The 16395-nt window shown below is 62.6% G+C and overlaps 3 protein-coding genes across 3 annotated transcripts; all 3 read right to left on the bottom strand.

The window, feature by feature from the left end:
- Positions 1–574: 574 nt before the first annotated feature.
- LOXL4 (lysyl oxidase like 4) lies at positions 575–4819 on the bottom strand (the record flags this gene model as incomplete). Its single annotated transcript, XM_079536027.1, has 14 exons — positions 575–645; positions 729–840; positions 963–1099; positions 1174–1289; positions 1539–1782; positions 1883–2045; positions 2183–2350; positions 2599–2753; positions 2869–3052; positions 3141–3366; positions 3456–3494; positions 3924–4135; positions 4214–4392; positions 4540–4819. The coding sequence occupies 14 exons, from the start codon at positions 4817–4819 to the stop codon at positions 575–577; spliced, it is 2286 nt and encodes a 761-aa protein (XP_079392153.1).
- A 2091-nt stretch (positions 4820–6910) lies between these two features.
- On the bottom strand, positions 6911–10305 carry PYROXD2 (pyridine nucleotide-disulphide oxidoreductase domain 2; the record flags this gene model as incomplete). The annotated part of the gene is given in 17 exon segments (XM_079535927.1): positions 6911–6999; positions 7103–7223; positions 7302–7408; positions 7498–7652; positions 7734–7890; positions 7970–8042; positions 8124–8239; positions 8242–8257; positions 8348–8489; positions 8615–8712; positions 8801–8862; positions 8974–9118; positions 9221–9367; positions 9454–9527; positions 9599–9692; positions 9883–9902; positions 10176–10305. Coding segments are annotated over 17 exon segments (1746 nt in total).
- A 1072-nt stretch (positions 10306–11377) lies between these two features.
- HPS1 (HPS1 biogenesis of lysosomal organelles complex 3 subunit 1) lies at positions 11378–15766 on the bottom strand (the record flags this gene model as incomplete). Its single annotated transcript, XM_079536406.1, is given in 19 exon segments — positions 11378–11540; positions 11820–11902; positions 11996–12109; positions 12242–12392; positions 12482–12544; positions 12618–12740; positions 12822–12889; positions 12955–13131; positions 13202–13369; positions 13828–13895; positions 13998–14067; positions 14180–14284; positions 14370–14472; positions 14554–14714; positions 14922–15030; positions 15225–15367; positions 15437–15581; positions 15583–15677; positions 15680–15766. Coding segments are annotated over 19 exon segments (2196 nt in total).
- Positions 15767–16395: the final 629 nt, after the last annotated feature.

The raw sequence follows: 16395 nt of genomic DNA, 5'->3' as shown, positions 1-16395 counted from the left end.
GTTGTTCTATCCATGCTCTAGGGACTCAGGGAGCTTCCAGGAACAGCCTGGGAAAGCCCAGCGTGGGCTGCACAGCGGCAGCTGAGGGCTGGCTGCCGGCCCGCTTTGCCGCAGAGCTGGCTGCCCTGCTGTGTATAGGGTCAGCTGGGTCAGGGACAAGGTGCCCCAGCCTGTGGGTACTGCTGGCCAGGAGCTGGGGCTGTCTGGCACCAGCCCCACAGGGCAGCATGGGAACTGGGCTGGGGGTTAGCAGGGTACTCCATATCAGCACGCAGCACCCTTGTCCCATTGCACAGCACCTTTATTGAGGATATAACTAGTGCATGGGTGGCAGTGCCTGGGGCCAGGCAGGCTGAGGTAGTTGTCCGGGGGGGGCAGCTGAGCACTGGAGCTGGGGTCCCCCCTGGCAGCATGGGGCTTGGCCCCTGCACCAGCCTTGATGCTCATCTCCATCCTCCATGGCAGCAGAAATAAATAGGACAGGTGTCGAATCCCTGAGCTCAGGCAGGTGCTGCTGCAGCCAGGGCAGGGGCTGGAGTGCCTTTGGGTGTGGGGTGGGGGGAGAGACGGGGTCTTACACCAGGTTGTTGGCCAGGCGCTCGCGCCGCTCCATCTCATTCACCACATCAGCACCATAGGCATCACCTGGGGAGAGCGGAGGTGTTGGTAGGGTCAGGACACATGGCACCCTCCGTGTGGTCACCCCCCAGTACTCCCACCCTCCTTACTTGTGTGACAGCCATGCATCCAGACACGCTGCCCATCATACTTGCACTGGCACCGCAGCACATTGTTTGAGAAGTCTGACTCAGCCACCTCATGCTTGGGGTTCACCACCACCTGGGGAGGGCAAAGAGCAACGGGGGTGGGGGCACCTTGCCTGCTGCACCGCACCTCTGTGCCAGCATTGCCAAAGGTGCCCAGCCCTCCTCTCCCAACGTGGGGTCCCTCCAAGCCCATACCTGGAAGGTGTAGCTGCCTGGTGGCACATCAGTGATGTCAATCCACTGGCAGTCAATGTCGTGCCGGTAGGTGTCCCAGCAGCCCACACTCACCCCCTGCTCCCCGAAGTTGGCACAGGCAAAGCGACGCTGCAGTCCTGGGGACAGAGGAGGAACATAAGGGATGGCGGGGCCGGGGGTGCTGCTCTGCACCACTGCTGGTGCCACCTACCCTCGGGACAGTTGGTGTCCTCCAAGCAGAAGCTGGCCTTGTGCCCCTCGGCCACCTTGGAGCCATTGAGCGTCAGCAGGTCATAGTGGGTGAAGACCTCGATGCTGTGGAAGTGCCTGTAGGGACAGGGGGTGAGTGGGGCCAGGGCAGGACGGGCAGCACCTAGAGGAGAGCAGCTCTGCACAAATTACAGCCTTGCATCCAAATAAAGCCCTAATGACAGTGCCGGCCCGGATGCTGCTAATTACTCTGGGCGGGACAGTTTCTGCCAAGATGGGGGCTGTGTAGGAGGAACACAGTCAAGGGGGATGGAGCTGCATGGATCCTCTGGTGCCCAGCCTGGCTCCAGGATATGGGAGTCTCACCGGTGGCACTGATGCCAGGTCCAGGCGTGCCGTCCCATCCGGGGTCGGAAATCAGCCCTGCCCAGGTTATGGATCTGGGAGGAGAAGCGGAGCAGGCGGCGGTGGCCGTAGGGCCACTGCATGGTGTCAGCAGAGCGGGACAGGCAGCGCTCCTCGTGCGCGCAGTACAGCAGCCCCAACGGGCGATCTTCTAGGTAAGCTGTCTCCTGCACCAGCTGGGCGTTCATCACCAGATCCGGGGCATCTGGCACAGAGGAAACAGAGCCGGTGGCCTCTACACTGCCACCCCCCGCTCTCTGCAGATCTGGGTCCCACCAGGAGGATGGGCATCTCTGGGTACTCACGGGTGGTGCAAGTGACCCCTGCTGAAAAGCGTCCCCCACCACTGGGGCAGTGCACGGGGCCATGGCGCTGGCACTGCTGCAGGGCCAGCTCTGTGCCCGTGCAGCGCACTCCACTCATCAGCACCTGTGAGGCATCGGGGCTGCCTGCCCAGTACCAGGTCTCCTGGCAGAGGGAGACACAGTGCTCACATCAGCCCTCATCTGCCCCGCGAGCTCCCAGCACCACTACCAGGGCTTGAACCCATGTGCCACTAGGCTGTCTTGTATGCCAACACATCCCGGCACACTCACGATGCTCACCTGTAGGGCATGGCTGGCAAAGCCCAGCCCCAGTTGCCTGCAGACCACCATGGCTTCGTTGAGCCCCCACTGAGCTCCACACACTGCGCCCCACTGCAGCCTGCCCTGCACTGGCACCAGCACCTCCACAACACCCTCCTCAGGGCTGCGGCCCCCGGCCAGGCGCACCTGTGTGCAGAGAGGGGCTAGGACAGGGCTGCTGTGGGGCAGGAAGCCCTGTGCATCCTTCATGCCACATGACCACTTTCAGCGTGTCCTACAGACCCCACATCAGTGTGGCTTGAGTTGCTCTACTTGTCCCCATCTCCTTAGGCTGCTCCAAGCATCCATGGCAGGAAGGGGGCTAAGGGCTCCACATGGAGAGGCTGTGCAATGGGTCTCTGTGTGGAGGGCTGTACAGTGGGGCGGGGGCTCACCTGACTCTGGAAGTCCATGTGGGGCACATGGCAACGGACGGCCGCGTCGTCATCATGCCGGCACCCACTCTGCTCACCGTCCTGGAAGCGGCACTCAGCCAAGGAGCGCTCGTGGCCGATGCAGCGCACCTCACTCATGTGGATGGGCCCCAGGCCTGGAGCAGAGGGAGCACTCCTGCCTCTGTGCCCAATCTGGATCCCCCTGCACACCCTCAGACTGGGGGACAGGAGTGGCTGGGGGAGGGGATCCTTGCCCTTCATCCACCTCACCTTGACCCATCTGTGCTCCCAGCAGCGCCTGCCTGGCTGTGCCATAGCCCAGCTGCCGACACACCACGCTGGCTGCTGCCAGGTCCCAGCGTCGGCCGCACACGGTGCCCCACTGCCCGTGGCGCAGCACCTCTACCCGGCCCTCACCAGCGTGGGCACCAGCTCGCAGGCGCACAGGAAGACCCTGGAAGGAGGAGCAGGCACTCAGTGGGTGCTGCCTGGCCCTGGGTGCCTGCCTTGGGGTTGGGGCACAGGACTGTGCCAGGGCTCACCTTTCCCAGGGAGGCTTTGCGGGGAGGTTTCTTGCCCCTCTTCTTGTCCTGCTGGAAGGCAGGGCCGGGCACGCAGCTGACGATGGCATGCATGCCGCGGGGACAGGCATGCTGGCTGAGGGCTGGGGGAGCCAGCTGTGTGGGGCAGCGTGACAGATGAGATTCTGTGCCCCGGCACTGCACACGGTGCACCCAGAAACTGCTCTTCTGGCTCAGGTTCCTCAGGCTGCCAGAGGAGAGCAGCGGGAAGAAGTGTAAGATTTTTCTGGGAGAGGGCTCCTGTGCTGGTGCTCCCTGCCCAGGGCTGAGCCCTACCTGGAGTTGGGGTCCTTCAGCTTCATGTTCCAGAGCTTCCTGCAAGGAGCAGAGCCAGGAGGTTTGGGGGCTCAGCACAGCTGCGCCCCTATCCCTGCCTTCCCTGGCACTCCACTGCATGGTGGGGTTCTCTCCTGAGTGACAATCTTGTGCCAAATTCTGCTATACTGCATGCCCAGGCAGGATTACAGGATGCCTGGCACCGGCAGGGGCTCATTATGGGCTGTATTTATAGCTCAGCATAAGGCTCGGCTCTCCTATGTCTGCACCCATGCTGCACAAGGCAAAGCAGGGGAGCATCCCACAGCCCCTGACTGCTGCTGAGCCCAAGCTGAAGCCCCGAGGAAGGGGACACAGGCATGGCCACGTGCCCTATGCCCCCTGCTACAACTCCACCCCTTCACTGGCAGCCTCTCTCCACCATACCTCAAGTCCCCATAGCACATCCATCCATCCATCCATCCCTACCGGTAGAAGCTGGTGTTGACGTGCTTCTCATGGGGGAAGCCCAGCGTCCCACACACTACGCGGCTGTTATTCTGGGTCCAGCCGGCATCGCACACCTGTCTCCAGCGCCCGTTGTGCTTCACCTCCACCGCTCCCTCCGTCACTGGCAGGCTCAGCTTAGCCCGCGCCAGGATGGGTTTGATCCGCACCTCTTCCAGGCTCAGCCCTGGCCCCTGTGAGGTGGCCACAGTGGGTAATGAGACCCACCCTAGACCCCCAGTCATCTCTATGGATGCACAGCTCCTACTCACCTCTCCCAGGGCAGCAGGGGCTGATGTCAAAGGGGGGTCGCCATGCAGGCGCTGCCCTGAGCATACCACACCAGCATCCTCACCATGGTGGCAGTCACTCGTGCCCCAACCGTTGTGGGCACAGTCGGCCAGGGAGACCTCATTGCCCCCACACTGGACATTGTCTAACCAGATGGGACCTGGGGGTATGGAGAACTAGGGGTCACTATGAAGGCATCACCCTAGACCCAGTGCCCCCATGCCGGCCCCTCCCACAGCATCCCGTGCAGGTTTCTCCCAACAGCCACTGTCCATCCAGCCCCCCACCCATCCCAGCTGCCCCCTACCTTCCCCCTGGCCATAAGTAGCACTGTGGGTCCAGGTGATGGCTGCGGTGTAGCCCAGCTGCCGGCAGGCGACGGTGGCCACGTGGAAGTCGAAGCCATCATCACACACGGTGCCCCAGCGGCCTTGATACAGCACCTCCAGGCGGCCCTCCCCAGCCGGTCCCCGAGGCCCTGCCAGCCGCAGCTGCACCTCGAGTGGCTCCTGTGTGCTGGGAGTCACCTGGCACAGCACCAGCACCAGTGGGAGCAGGATGGGTTTCAGATCGGCCAGCATCACCATCGCAGCTCTGAGGTGGGATGCCTGGGGACAGTCCGACACTGAGCCCCTAGGGAACACAGTGTGGAGGTGCAGCCCTCCTGTGCCTCACAGCATGGTAATGATGGAGCAGCGTCATGCCTCCTTGTACAGCAGTAACATCCCTGTCCCTCCCCTGTACACAGCTTGCAGTGACCCCTCCCTGAAGCTCAGCCCCACATCCACATGCTGTGCACAGCTCCTACCCCACACTCAGTGGGTGGCCAGCAGCCCCAAGTGCTGTCCTTATTGCTTCATCCCTATGCTGTTGGCTGTGGGTGGGGATCCCACAGAACCCCCTTGTTCCCCACTTGAAACCCATCGCCTCTCCCTTCTGTATGCAGCCCCCATTTCCAACCTTCTCCCCCTGCATCCGTATCGGCAGCACTGGGAGCTGCTTCTGTTTCCCCCTCCCTCCACCCCCGAGATACCTCAGCCCCCAGCACTCACTCTGGCTGCCGGTGAGGGGACACGGTGTTGGCTCCAGCCGCCCTCCAGCAGCTCTCCTGCAGCCGAGCACCGCCTGCTGCTGCTTTTATGGTGCGGCTGCCCCGGGTGGGGGCCCGCGTAGCCCAGCCCAGTCCTGGCTCCCCCCCCCCCCCCCCCCGCGCACACGAGGCTCAGAGCCCAGCCCTGCACCCTGCCCAGCCAGAGCCTTGTTCTGAGGCAAAGCAGCTTTTGGGGGGTCAGAGCATGGGATGCTGAGCCTGCTGCCCCCTGCCCAGAGAATGAAACCAGGACCCTAGGATGGGACTGTCCCCCCACCCAGCATTCACGGCACCATGGGGCTGGCCCCCAGCCAGGCGGAACATGAGGCTGCTGCATACATCACCCCAAAAGGACCCCCTCTCACGTGGGGTGCTGCAATGGTGCCAGGACTTGGGGTGCACAGAGAGCAGGGGAGGGGGTGTGGGGGTCCCCAGGCGCTGCCGCCCCCATTAGACGTGCAGACAGGGGATGCCCCCCACCCCCCCCCAAACGTGCGCTGGGAGCAACCATGGGATGGGGCCAACCGCGGTCCCCAGAGCAACCCGGCGTGGGATGGGGATAAACAGGAAGCGCCCGTGCCCTGGTGGTGGCCACCGGCCAGCCAGGAATGTGCCAGTGGCCACCGGGCTGTTTGTTTGGAGTGAAAGCAGCCGGTTCCTGCCGGGAGGAGCCAGGAACAAAACGGCCGGGAATAGCCCGTGAGCTCATCGCCACGTCCCGACAGAGCCAGCAGCACCCCGGCACCCACATCCCCACACACGGCACCGTCCCATCAGCTCTCCCCCTGCTGCGGCCATGCCCTGACGCTCGGTGTGAACGCGGCACAACGGGGCGTCCCCCCTTTTGTCACCCCCGGGTTACAGCAGGCACCAACACCTGCAGCCGGTGACTGCAGCGGATAAAAATAGGGCTCTGCAGCAGGGCAGCCCCGTGCGCGGGAAGCTGTGGGCAGCGGGGCGGGCGTGCGGGGCTATTCTCAGAGGAGTGCGGGACTATTCCTGGCCAGTCAATATTGATTCAGGCGGTTCAGGTGCAGCAGCACAGCCCGGAAACGCCATATTTAGGGCCCGGCAGAAGGAGAGGCCTGGAGCTGAATCGGGAGCATTGTCCCCAGGAGGAAGAGGGCAGGGAGAGGATGTGAGCTCTGTCATTGCTGCGCGTGGCTCTCAGCAGCAGCACGGGGCAGGATGCTGGGAGCGCGGCGCACCCCAGCAAGGGGCTGGCTGTCCCCATTCACCACTCTGTGACACGTCTGTGCCCGACACAAGCAGAAGCAGTGTGGGCGGCCCTGTGCAGCCCATGCTGGGGGGCATAGGATGTGCTCTGCACTCAGGCCCCAAGATATCACAGCCCAAAGTGCACAGGGAGCTGCACAAAGAACCAAAAAACCACAGAGAGAGCTATAAATGCAAAGTCCACGGCTGGGTTTATTTCTGCGGATGTCACAGGATGACACCTCTTGGGAATCCGCACCAGCTTGTACTGCCCTGTTCACAGGGGATGCTACCTTGTATGCTTGGCTTGCAGCATGGATGGGAAGCAGGGGCCACTGGAAACAACTGCAGCCACATGCCTGTGCAGGTGAAGTCAGTTCCACCGCTGCCACCGCAGGCGCCTGAAGTGCCTGAGGACCACCTGGGCTGCATTGCGTCCTGCTGCGCCCATCACACCTCCTCCTGAAAGGCAGCAGGAATGGGGCTGCACCACAGGTCTGTGCCTGTCACGTAGCCCTATGTAGCCCTATCTTCCCCCTGCAGCCCCATTCTCAGCCTTGCTTACCGGGGTGGGCTCCACTCCCACACAGGTATAAGCCTGGGACTGGGGACTGGTAGGTTGAATAGGATGGTGCTGGCCGGGTGAAGTAGAGCTGGTCCAGAGACATCCCTCCGTGAAAGATGTTCTGCAAAGACAGCCCATGTATGCGCAGTGTCTCTTCCCCACGGGAACGATGCTCAGAGCCCAACCCACTGGCACCCACCCCTCCAGGCAGCCCGAAGATCCTCTCCAGGTCAGGTGGTGTCAGGATGTCCCTGCCGATGACGGATGCCTTGAAGCCTGGGGCATAGGCTTCAATGCAGTCGAACACTATGGAGGAATGGAGGCATTGGTGGCTCTTCCCATAGGCAGGGACTGGTGCTCCAGGCATTATCCTGCTCCACGTGTGCTTTACACACCTGTGTCTGCATAAGCATTCCGAGCCTTCTCATCCCAGGGCTGCCCATCTGCCAGCTCATATGGGGTGTACTGGGTGAAGAGGGACACAACGTGGCAGCCTGGAGGGGCCAGCCCTGGGTCCAGCACTGAGGGAATGCACAGCTCAATCATGGGCCTGGGGGAGTGAGAAACAGCCACATAACATTCCCTAGCACCACCAGGGCAGTGGGCAGGGAGCAAGGTGGGCACCTCCTACCTGCTGGAGGGGTGCCCTTGGGCAGCCTCGGTGTAAGCCTGGTGCAGGAGGTGCGTGCCCTCGCAGTTGAGGTGGATGGAGCAGCAGTGGTGGGGCAGAGGTTGGTTGTCATGGGTGTTGGGGGCAGCCAGGAAGCTAGGGAGCCGGTCTACCGCCACTTGGATGGAGACCATGGGGTGCATAAGTGCTTCAAGCATGCCTGACAAAGGATGGTGAGGGTGGCTCCTTGTCTTTACCATTGATTTTGGTGACAGGGGAACGTGTGTCAAGCTGCTGGATCCGCTGCACAAAGTCCTCTGGCAGCTGCTCCTGGGATGGAGAGGGCACTGCGGTGATGGGGTGACCCAGCTGGGATGTGACCCTATGCCAAGTGCTATGGTAGCCCCATACCTGCGGGGTGAGCTCCAGGAAGGTGAGCTGGGGGGAGGCGTTGGACAACACCACTTTACTCCTCACCTCCCTCCCGTCCTGCATCACGACGCCCTGTGCCTGCCCATCAGTTCCAGCAGCACACGGCACACCGCCTGGGCAGAGGTGAGGGCACCTCACTCAGTTCATCCCCGCAGCCAGCAGCAGACATCCCACAGCACTCACCAAGACCAGAAACCCCATACCTGCTCCGTAAAGATGTGAGCACCATGGGTGGCTGCTGCGGAGGCGATGGCTTGGGACAGGGCCCCCATGCCCCCAGCCACGTAGCCCCAGGCACCACGCTGCCCCTCCAACTCACCCATGACGTGGTGCAGCAGCACATACCTGTGGTTAGCCAAGGGGATGAGGTCTGTCCCCTGTGTGTGCCCCCATGGCAAGGATGCCTTTATAAGAGCTCCAGTGGCCAGCACACAGAGTCACAAGACCCAGGGAAGGGATGGGACCCTCACCCGCTGCCAGGGGTGTGGGGGCTGCTCATGGCCCCAATCACTGCATCTGTTGCCAGAGTGGCCTTCAAAGGTTCTGACTCAAACCAGTGATCCAGGATCTGGTTCAGAAGACAAGGAGAAGCTCAAGGGTGGACTGTGTCGATCCCCATGAGCATGCAGGGAAGTGCCACTGCTGCTAGCACACACCTTGGAGATCGGGGCTGTCAGTACCTCGTAAAAGTGGGGCAGGTGCCGCCCCAGTGCCAGCCCTGTCAGAAAAGGCAGCTCCAGGACCTGCACGGCTGCACCAGAAGGTGGCCACCAGTGCCTGGGGCTGGGCCAGCCACCATCAATATGGGGGTCCCCATGCCTCCACACACCTGTCTGCAGCAGGGGCCACAGGGCACGGAGCCTCTGCAGCAGGGAGCCCTGCCCTAGGGCAGTTGTATCTGCAGGGGGGACATCCAGCAGCGGGCTGATGGCAGACACCAAGCACCCCATAAACACCTCATACTTAGGGTAAGCCTAAGCAGGGACAGAGAGTGGTCAGAAGGAGATATTCCACCATGCGCATCCCTACCGCTCTGCTGGGCAGGGGGGCTCCTAGGCCAGGCACTGTCCCCGTACCTGAGCATCCTTCTGGGAAAACTGGGCGATCTGCTGCTGGGTCTGGGCCATGTCATGCCCCATCAGCAGGGAGCGGGGTGGGTTCCTGTCCTCCAGCAGCGGGGTGAAGGAGTAGGGGTCCCGCGGCAGCACCCTCAGGCCATGCCGCTGCAAGGCATGGGGTCAGGATGGAAACCGCAGGGATGGCAATGCAGCAGGCTTGCCCTGCCAGCGTGCCAGGAGGGCAGCAGTACCTGCAGCTCCAGCTCTGCATAGATCTGCGGGCGCAGCAGGCTGAGTAGGTAGGAAGCCCGGGAAAACTTAAAGCCTGGAGAACGTGGGGTGGTGAGGCATGCACAGGGTAGGTAGTGGCAGGAGGATGTGGTGCACGTGGGGTACCTGGCACGATCTCCTCGGTGACAGCCGCGCCGCCCAGCACGTGGCGTTTCTCCAGCACAGCTGTGCGCAGCCCTGCCCGCTGCAGGTAGGCAGCCTGTGGGGAGCACGCGTCACACTGCGGGTGGCACGCATCCCTTTCCTGCACATGGTGACCCCATCCCCTCACCAGGGAAGTCCCTGCTTCCCAAACCTCTGTAGGACCCCCAGTCCCAGTGCTTCCTGTAGACCCTCCTCCCAGTGCCGCCCCCGGGGATGAAGGTGAGGGCTCTGCTATCGGTACTCACTGCCACCAGCCCGTTGTGCCCTGCAAGGAGAGAGGGGGGTGAGCCAGGGTGGCCCCATGGCACCCTGCCCCACACAGATGCAGAGCACCCAAATAGCAAGACTCTGGGCATGAAAATGCAGGCATCAGCAAGCTTCTTCTCCATCCCTACATTCCCAGGCCCCACACACCTCAGCTCTGCTCAGACCCCCGTGCCAGCAGCACACCAGGGAGCTGCAACATATGCCGATCCATGCCAGACCCACACACACCTGAGGGCTGCCCCACCTGCACCAGCTCCTGGCCCTGTGTTACCTGCCCCAATCACCACGGCATCATATTCTCTCTGCAGCTTTTCTGCGGTCCTGCTATGAGCCAGGCGTTGTCCCCACTGTCCATGGACAGCACAGCCTGCACCCAGGCCTGCACAGAGCCTGGCCAACATTTCTGTGCTGTGCTGGTAGCTCCTGGACTTTGCTTCCACAGCCGTGCCTCTCACTGGATTTCCAAGCACGAGGTAGGGACAGGGGCCCAGGGCAGGGGACACCTTGGCACAGGGGCTGGACACTGCATCTCAGGGCTTGTGGGAAGTCCGGGCAGGAGACAGTGCCTGCAGCTGAAACTCAGCCAAGCTTTGCTTGGTAGACGTGTAATGACTGGGGAGGGTGGGCACAGTCCCACGTCAGATTCTGCCTGATGCCTGCAGCCCAGGGAGCGTGCATGGATCCACAGCAACTGGCTGGGTGGGCGGCCACTGAGTGCTGCAGTGAAGGGGACTGCAGCCCCTCCATAGCAGCTGGGAAACGGACAGCCTAGGATTGGGCTTGGCTCTGGCCCCAGAGCTTAGCTCAGTGGGACAAATTCCTGCCCAGCAGCACAGGGCAAAGGCCCTGCCATGGTCCAGTGCTCCCCAAGCCGCAGTGCCCAGCCCCAGCTGTGAGAGACAGGCGGAACCCCTGGAGCAGAGAGAGCTCAGAGTGCTTGCACATGCACCAACAGCACAGGTGCCTGGAGGACACATGAACGTCCTCAGCTGCACCATGTGCTGGCACTCAGCTCAGCACCAACATGCCCAGCAGCTGCACATGGGCAGGGGGTGCACAGGATGCACCCCACCTCCCCAGGCTTGAGGACCTCAAAGCTGCAGCCCTGTGTTTAGGGGTACAGATAGGGGACGCGAGGTGTAGTTTGCAGTGCAGATTGGCGATGATGTTTTGTTCTCTGGCCAAAGCCAGGCGGCGAGGCCAAGCCACCACTATAAATCCAGCTTTGGAAATGCACTTTTCAACAAGCCTGTGATTTGCCAAAAAGCTCTCAGCCCCACTCCCAGCCTGTCCCAGGAGGCTGCTGGGTGCTCGCCAAGAGGGAGAGGGGGAGAGCCGGGCAGTGCAAGGCCTGACCCGGTTGCATGACGGCGAGGCTGCACGTGGCTGCCTCCAGGCATAGCCCAGCTCACGCGCACCCCCTGAAGAAGCAGCACGAGGAACACCCACACCCGCTTTAATCCCAGTCCCAGCTCAGAGCAGGGGGATGCGGGAGGGTTCCCAGAGGCGCTGGGCCAAGTTGCAGGCCTGCTGGACCACCAGCTCGGATGGGATTATGCCCAGATGCACAGTGAGCAGCTCGTAGCACTTCACCACTTCTGTCTGCTGGTTCTTGCTGTAGTAACGCAGCAGCTTCCTAGGAAGGAAAGTCAGGGATACTCTGCAGGGTATGGCGCTGGCTGTGCCCCTTTGGAACCAAATTCCCCTAGGAGGCTTCTGGCAAGGACATCCATCCCTGCTGGCCCACGATCATAGCACCAGGCTGAGGACACAGGCTGTGCTGCCCAGATGGCACTGTAGCACTGGTGCCACTCTGCTGCCCTTGATTTCCCCAAGCACACCAATGCACATGGGATGCTCATTTCAGCACGTTCCCTGTTATCGCTGCCCAATGACAGGCCTGAGGACTGCTCACCTGTAGTAGTCCCCTGCCAGCATCCCGATGGGCACAGAGTCATCAGAGAGAACCGGCACCTCCATCACCTCCAGCTTATAGCCCTGGGGATGGATGACAGCAGAGGGCAGGGTTGTACCAGGGAAGAGAGAGACAAGGAGCCCCATGGTGTGGGCAGAGGGGCTCAGCCCACTTACCAACTCATTCTCAAACCAGAGGAAATAGGAGCAGCAGTAGTCACCATCCTGCAGCATGAGGGTCGTGTAGCCCTTCTGCAGGTACCGCCGGGCCAGTGCAATCAGGGACCACACCTAGGGGAAGGAAGGCACTCCACGCCTGGACACAAACCTCCATCCACTGCCCCTCCCGTGATCTGAGCACAGCCCTCAGCACCTGGAACCATAGCAGCCCGGTGTCAGGCCCAGGCACTGCAGGACCACTACCTTGCTCCTGACAAATTCGGCGAGGGGCCCCTTGCCCAGCTCTGAGCTGGACTTCTCTGTCACACTGAGCGACGGTGCTATCATCTGTCCAGCTGTGCGGTCGACATAGATGAAGTGCACCAGGCCAGGAAAGTCCTCCAGGTATGTGGGGCTGGTTAAGGGTGTCCAACCACTTTGGTACCCCGTGGAAACCTCCCTCTCTCCCTCTCACCCCATCCTGGCCACAGGGATGGATATGACACCATGGTGATATTGCGCCTGCTCTTCACCAGCAGGAAGTCTCGCCAGTCCAGCAGCTTCTCCCTGCGAGCAGAGGTGCAGTGAGCAGCTATGAGGACCCCCCGCTGCAGGCAGTCTCTGCACCCTTCAGCCTCACCTCATCAGTTTCTGGGCTCGGTCCCGCAGGCCCTGGGACAGGCTGTGGCTGGTGGGGGTGAGGAAGAGCTGGCGATATACAGAGCAGAGCTGTCGCTTCACAGTGCCCAGCACATGCAGCAGCCTAAGTGGGAGGGGTCCAGCTTTGGGGTCTGCATTCAGGCAGAGCAAGGATCCCATATTCCCCAGCTGCCCTCATACTTACTCCAGGTTGCTCCCAGCCTCGTTCCGGGAGAATATCTTGTTCTTGAATTCCACCCAGGCATTCTGCAACTAGGGATTGGGCTCAGTTCAACTACAAAGACAGCAGGATGAGGTCCACGCATTCCCACACTCACCTGCATGTCCTGTCCACTCAGCTTCTTCACAAACTTATCCATGCGCTGCCGCAGCTCAGCCAGGAAGGGGTGGGCACGGGGGGCTCCCACCTCCTGCCCCTCTTCCAGCTTCTTCTCTAGTACCAGGAACCCGTCCAGCAGTTGGTGCAAGGTGACGGCCACGTGGCTCGTGGGGCCCTGCCATGGAGTGGAGATGCAGGTCAGGCAGGAGCTAGCCCAACCCTGCTCCCCTCACTTTACAGCTCACCTTGGTCAGCAGAACGAGGGAGATGCCAGGCCACAGAGGGAGGCAGTGCATGGTGTGTGGCAACAACAGGCAGCTGCCGTCCCGCAGGTTGGCCTCCAGGAAGATCCTTCTGGGGTTCGAAGCTTCTGGGAGCAGAGGGCCCAATGTCTGGAGCAGGTCCTCTGCCATCTGGGCAGAGGGGAGAAATGTTCAGCCCCTGCATCATCTGAGGGACGTGGTGATGGAACCAACATCCTGAAAGCTGCAAGTACCCCGCAAGAGCAGCAGACAGAAGGGAGGCTGCCTGCAGCCAGCAAACACCTTTTGCAGAGGCCAGCAAATGCTTGCAGAGTAGTGCAGGGAAGAAAGCAGCCCAGAAATCCTGAGGCAGCAGAGGGAGACACCAGACTGCTTTGAGAGAGCTTCAACCCTGTGCCACTGACATTGATGAGGATGCTGCAAGCAGTAACGCAGAGCTGACACACTGTCACGCACAACACAGGGGATGTGCCACATGCCTCCACAGGCTGGGACACCCGTAGCCATAGCACAGCAAGGGAGATATAGTGAGGACCAGAGATAACAAAGAGCACCAGGACAGGCTGGGAAGGCATGGATACAGGTGGAATCATGTCGCCCATGCTTACCTGGACATCTGCAGCATCTGCATCTCCATCACCCACCAGCTCAAGGCTCTCCGACCAGCTCTCACTGCCTGCAAGAAGGCAGCAGCTCCACTCTCCCTGCCAGTCCCCCATGCAGCTCCAAACCTCCTTGGGGCAGGGGAGCCCAAGGCACTGACCAACCTGGCACTCACCTGTGCTCTGTCTGCCTGGCGAGGGCTCAGGTGTGTAGTAGACTTCAGGTGCAGAGAGATCATCAGTGTCCTGCCAGCAGGAAGGGCTGGCTCAGCTGTGCTGTGACTGCAGGGCAGCACCACCAGCATCCCAAGCTGCAGCTCCCAGCTTTGCAGCCCCTGGGGCTGCCACCCACTCTCACCTGATCATCTGACTCCTTCTCTGTAGCCCCGTGAGAGCTGGGGTTGCTCACAGGGATACTCTCACTTCTCTTGGGTCCTTGTGGTAACACCTTCCCTGCTGCGGGCTTCCAAGAGGAAAGATGGAAAATCAAAGCCTGACCTGCAAGATATTACACCCTCCCGGGACACCCCAGCCCCCTTCCCCCACACCTGTGGGCCAAGCTCCTCCTCGGCACTCTGGCTGGGATACAGGTCCTGCACCAGGAGGATGAGGGTGAGCAGGTCAGCAGGGCGGATGGAGCTGGCATTGCGGCTGTGGGATGGAGAGCAAAGGGGTCAAGCAGGAGGGCCAGCAGCTGTCCTGGGAGAGTGCTGGAGCCAGGACCAGGCGCACCTGGAGTAGAAGGCCAGCAGCTTGGTGTGCACCAGGAGGAAGGCATGTCCCACCTCATCCCCGCCACGCTCAGGGCTGGCATTGATGTGCTGCACCACCTGCCTCTCCAGGAACTCGATGCACTGCTCACACAGCTGAGGATGGATCAGCCGCTCCACTGCCTGCGGTGTGGGTTGGGATGAGGCCACTGAGCCAGGCAGATGCAACCACACAGCGCCAGGGCAGGGCTGGGCTGCTCCTTCCTTGCATCACAGCCTGGGGGCTGCCCAAAGATCTCCACCAAGAGCCCTTCTCCAGGATGCAGCATCACCCACTGCCAGCCTGTAGGAAGCCCTGGGATGTGCTCAGCAGGTCCCAAGAAACATTACCTCCACAGCAAAACTCTGGTCCTCCTCCCGCAGGCGGATGTATGTCTCCAGCAGCCCCCTCAACAGGCTCCAGCTGCGCTCCCGCCGCTCTGAATCAGCTGGCCGCAGTCTGCAATGGCCACAGAGCGTGAGCCAGGCGTGAGATGCCCCAGATGGATGGGCATTCCAAATCACCACGGCACCCCAGCAAAGGGAAAGGAGAAGGGAGTCTCACTGCCAGGGGGCACCAACTACAGGATATGCTCCCATCCTCCCATCTCGGCAGCTCCCCCAGCGCTTGCCGGTTGGTGCTCCCCTGCTCACTCCTTGCGGATGAGGTGGGCATCGAGGGTGACAAGGCCGCAGTGAGCCTCCACCAGGCGCCGCAGCACGAAGAGCGTCCTGCGCAGGTCGTCCTCGCTCTCCGTCCCGTCGCCGTTCACCGCGATGTACAAGCAATCCCCGAACTGCAACCGGCAGCGGGGTCAGGGCATAAGCCTCGATCGCCCCCCCCGGCTCTCCCGGCCCGGCCCTACCATGTGCAGGACGTGGAGGTGCCGCCCGCCTTCAGCCCTGAAGCAGGTGTAGGTGTCCGACAGCTTCTCCAGCAGCGCGGTGCAGGAGATGATGAGGGGCGCGAACAGCGTGTTGAGGCTGTCCTCCAGCGCCGGACCCTGCGGCACGCACCCGAGTCAGCGTCTCCGAACCCCGTGAGCCGCCCGCCCGCCCGCCCGGGGCCGCCCCGTCTCGTCTCACCCCACCTGCGCGGCGGTGGCGGCGGGCGGCCGCAGCCGGCGGAGGAAGGCGGCATCGGCCCAGTAGAAGAGCAGCTCGGCCGCGGTGCTGGCGATCAGCACGCACCGCATAGCCCTGCCCGGCCCCGGGACCCCGCGACTCCGCCCGCCCCGCGCCGCTTCCTGCTCCGCCGCGCGTGACCGCCGCGCCCACGCGCGCAGCGCCTCCGGTGGCCCGGCGCGGCTTTGCAGCGCGCACCCGGCCGCGGGGGGCTCCGCTCCGGTTCCTCTCTCGCCTCGCTCCGGTGCCGCCCCGCGGCGAACAGAAGAGGCGGGCGCGGTGGGCAGCGCAGCTTTATTATGCCTCGCGTTCCGTCGCGGTGCGTCCCGGCTGCTCCAGCCCGCACCCCCCGCTCCCGCAGCCTGAGCCGCCTCCGCCTCGCACGGCGAGGAGCTCCCCGTCACCGCGGGCCTCATTAACTTAATTACCAACATTTACAGCCGAGGCCCCGCCCGCGCGGCTCCCCCCGTCCCATGGCGTCCGGGCAGCGCTCGCAGCGGCAGCAGAGGGAGCTGCTTCCATGCTCGCTGCGAGCTCCCCGCACGCGGGGCGGGCCCGGCCCCGACCCTCCCGGTGGAGCCCCGCAGCCCCGCCGTCAGTGCGCGGGGCGGAACGGGCACGGGTGGGGGCAGAGGATGCCGAGCTGGAGGGCGTCCGGGCTTTGGGGAGGAGGTGCGATGCGGTGCCCGCGCCGTGCTGC

Source organism: Tetrao urogallus (assembly GCF_951394365.1).
Source record: "Tetrao urogallus genome assembly, chromosome: 5".
Lineage (NCBI taxonomy): Eukaryota > Metazoa > Chordata > Aves > Galliformes > Phasianidae > Tetrao > Tetrao urogallus.
Note: the sequence above shows the minus strand (reverse complement) of the source record. Positions and strands in the feature narration are given on the sequence as shown.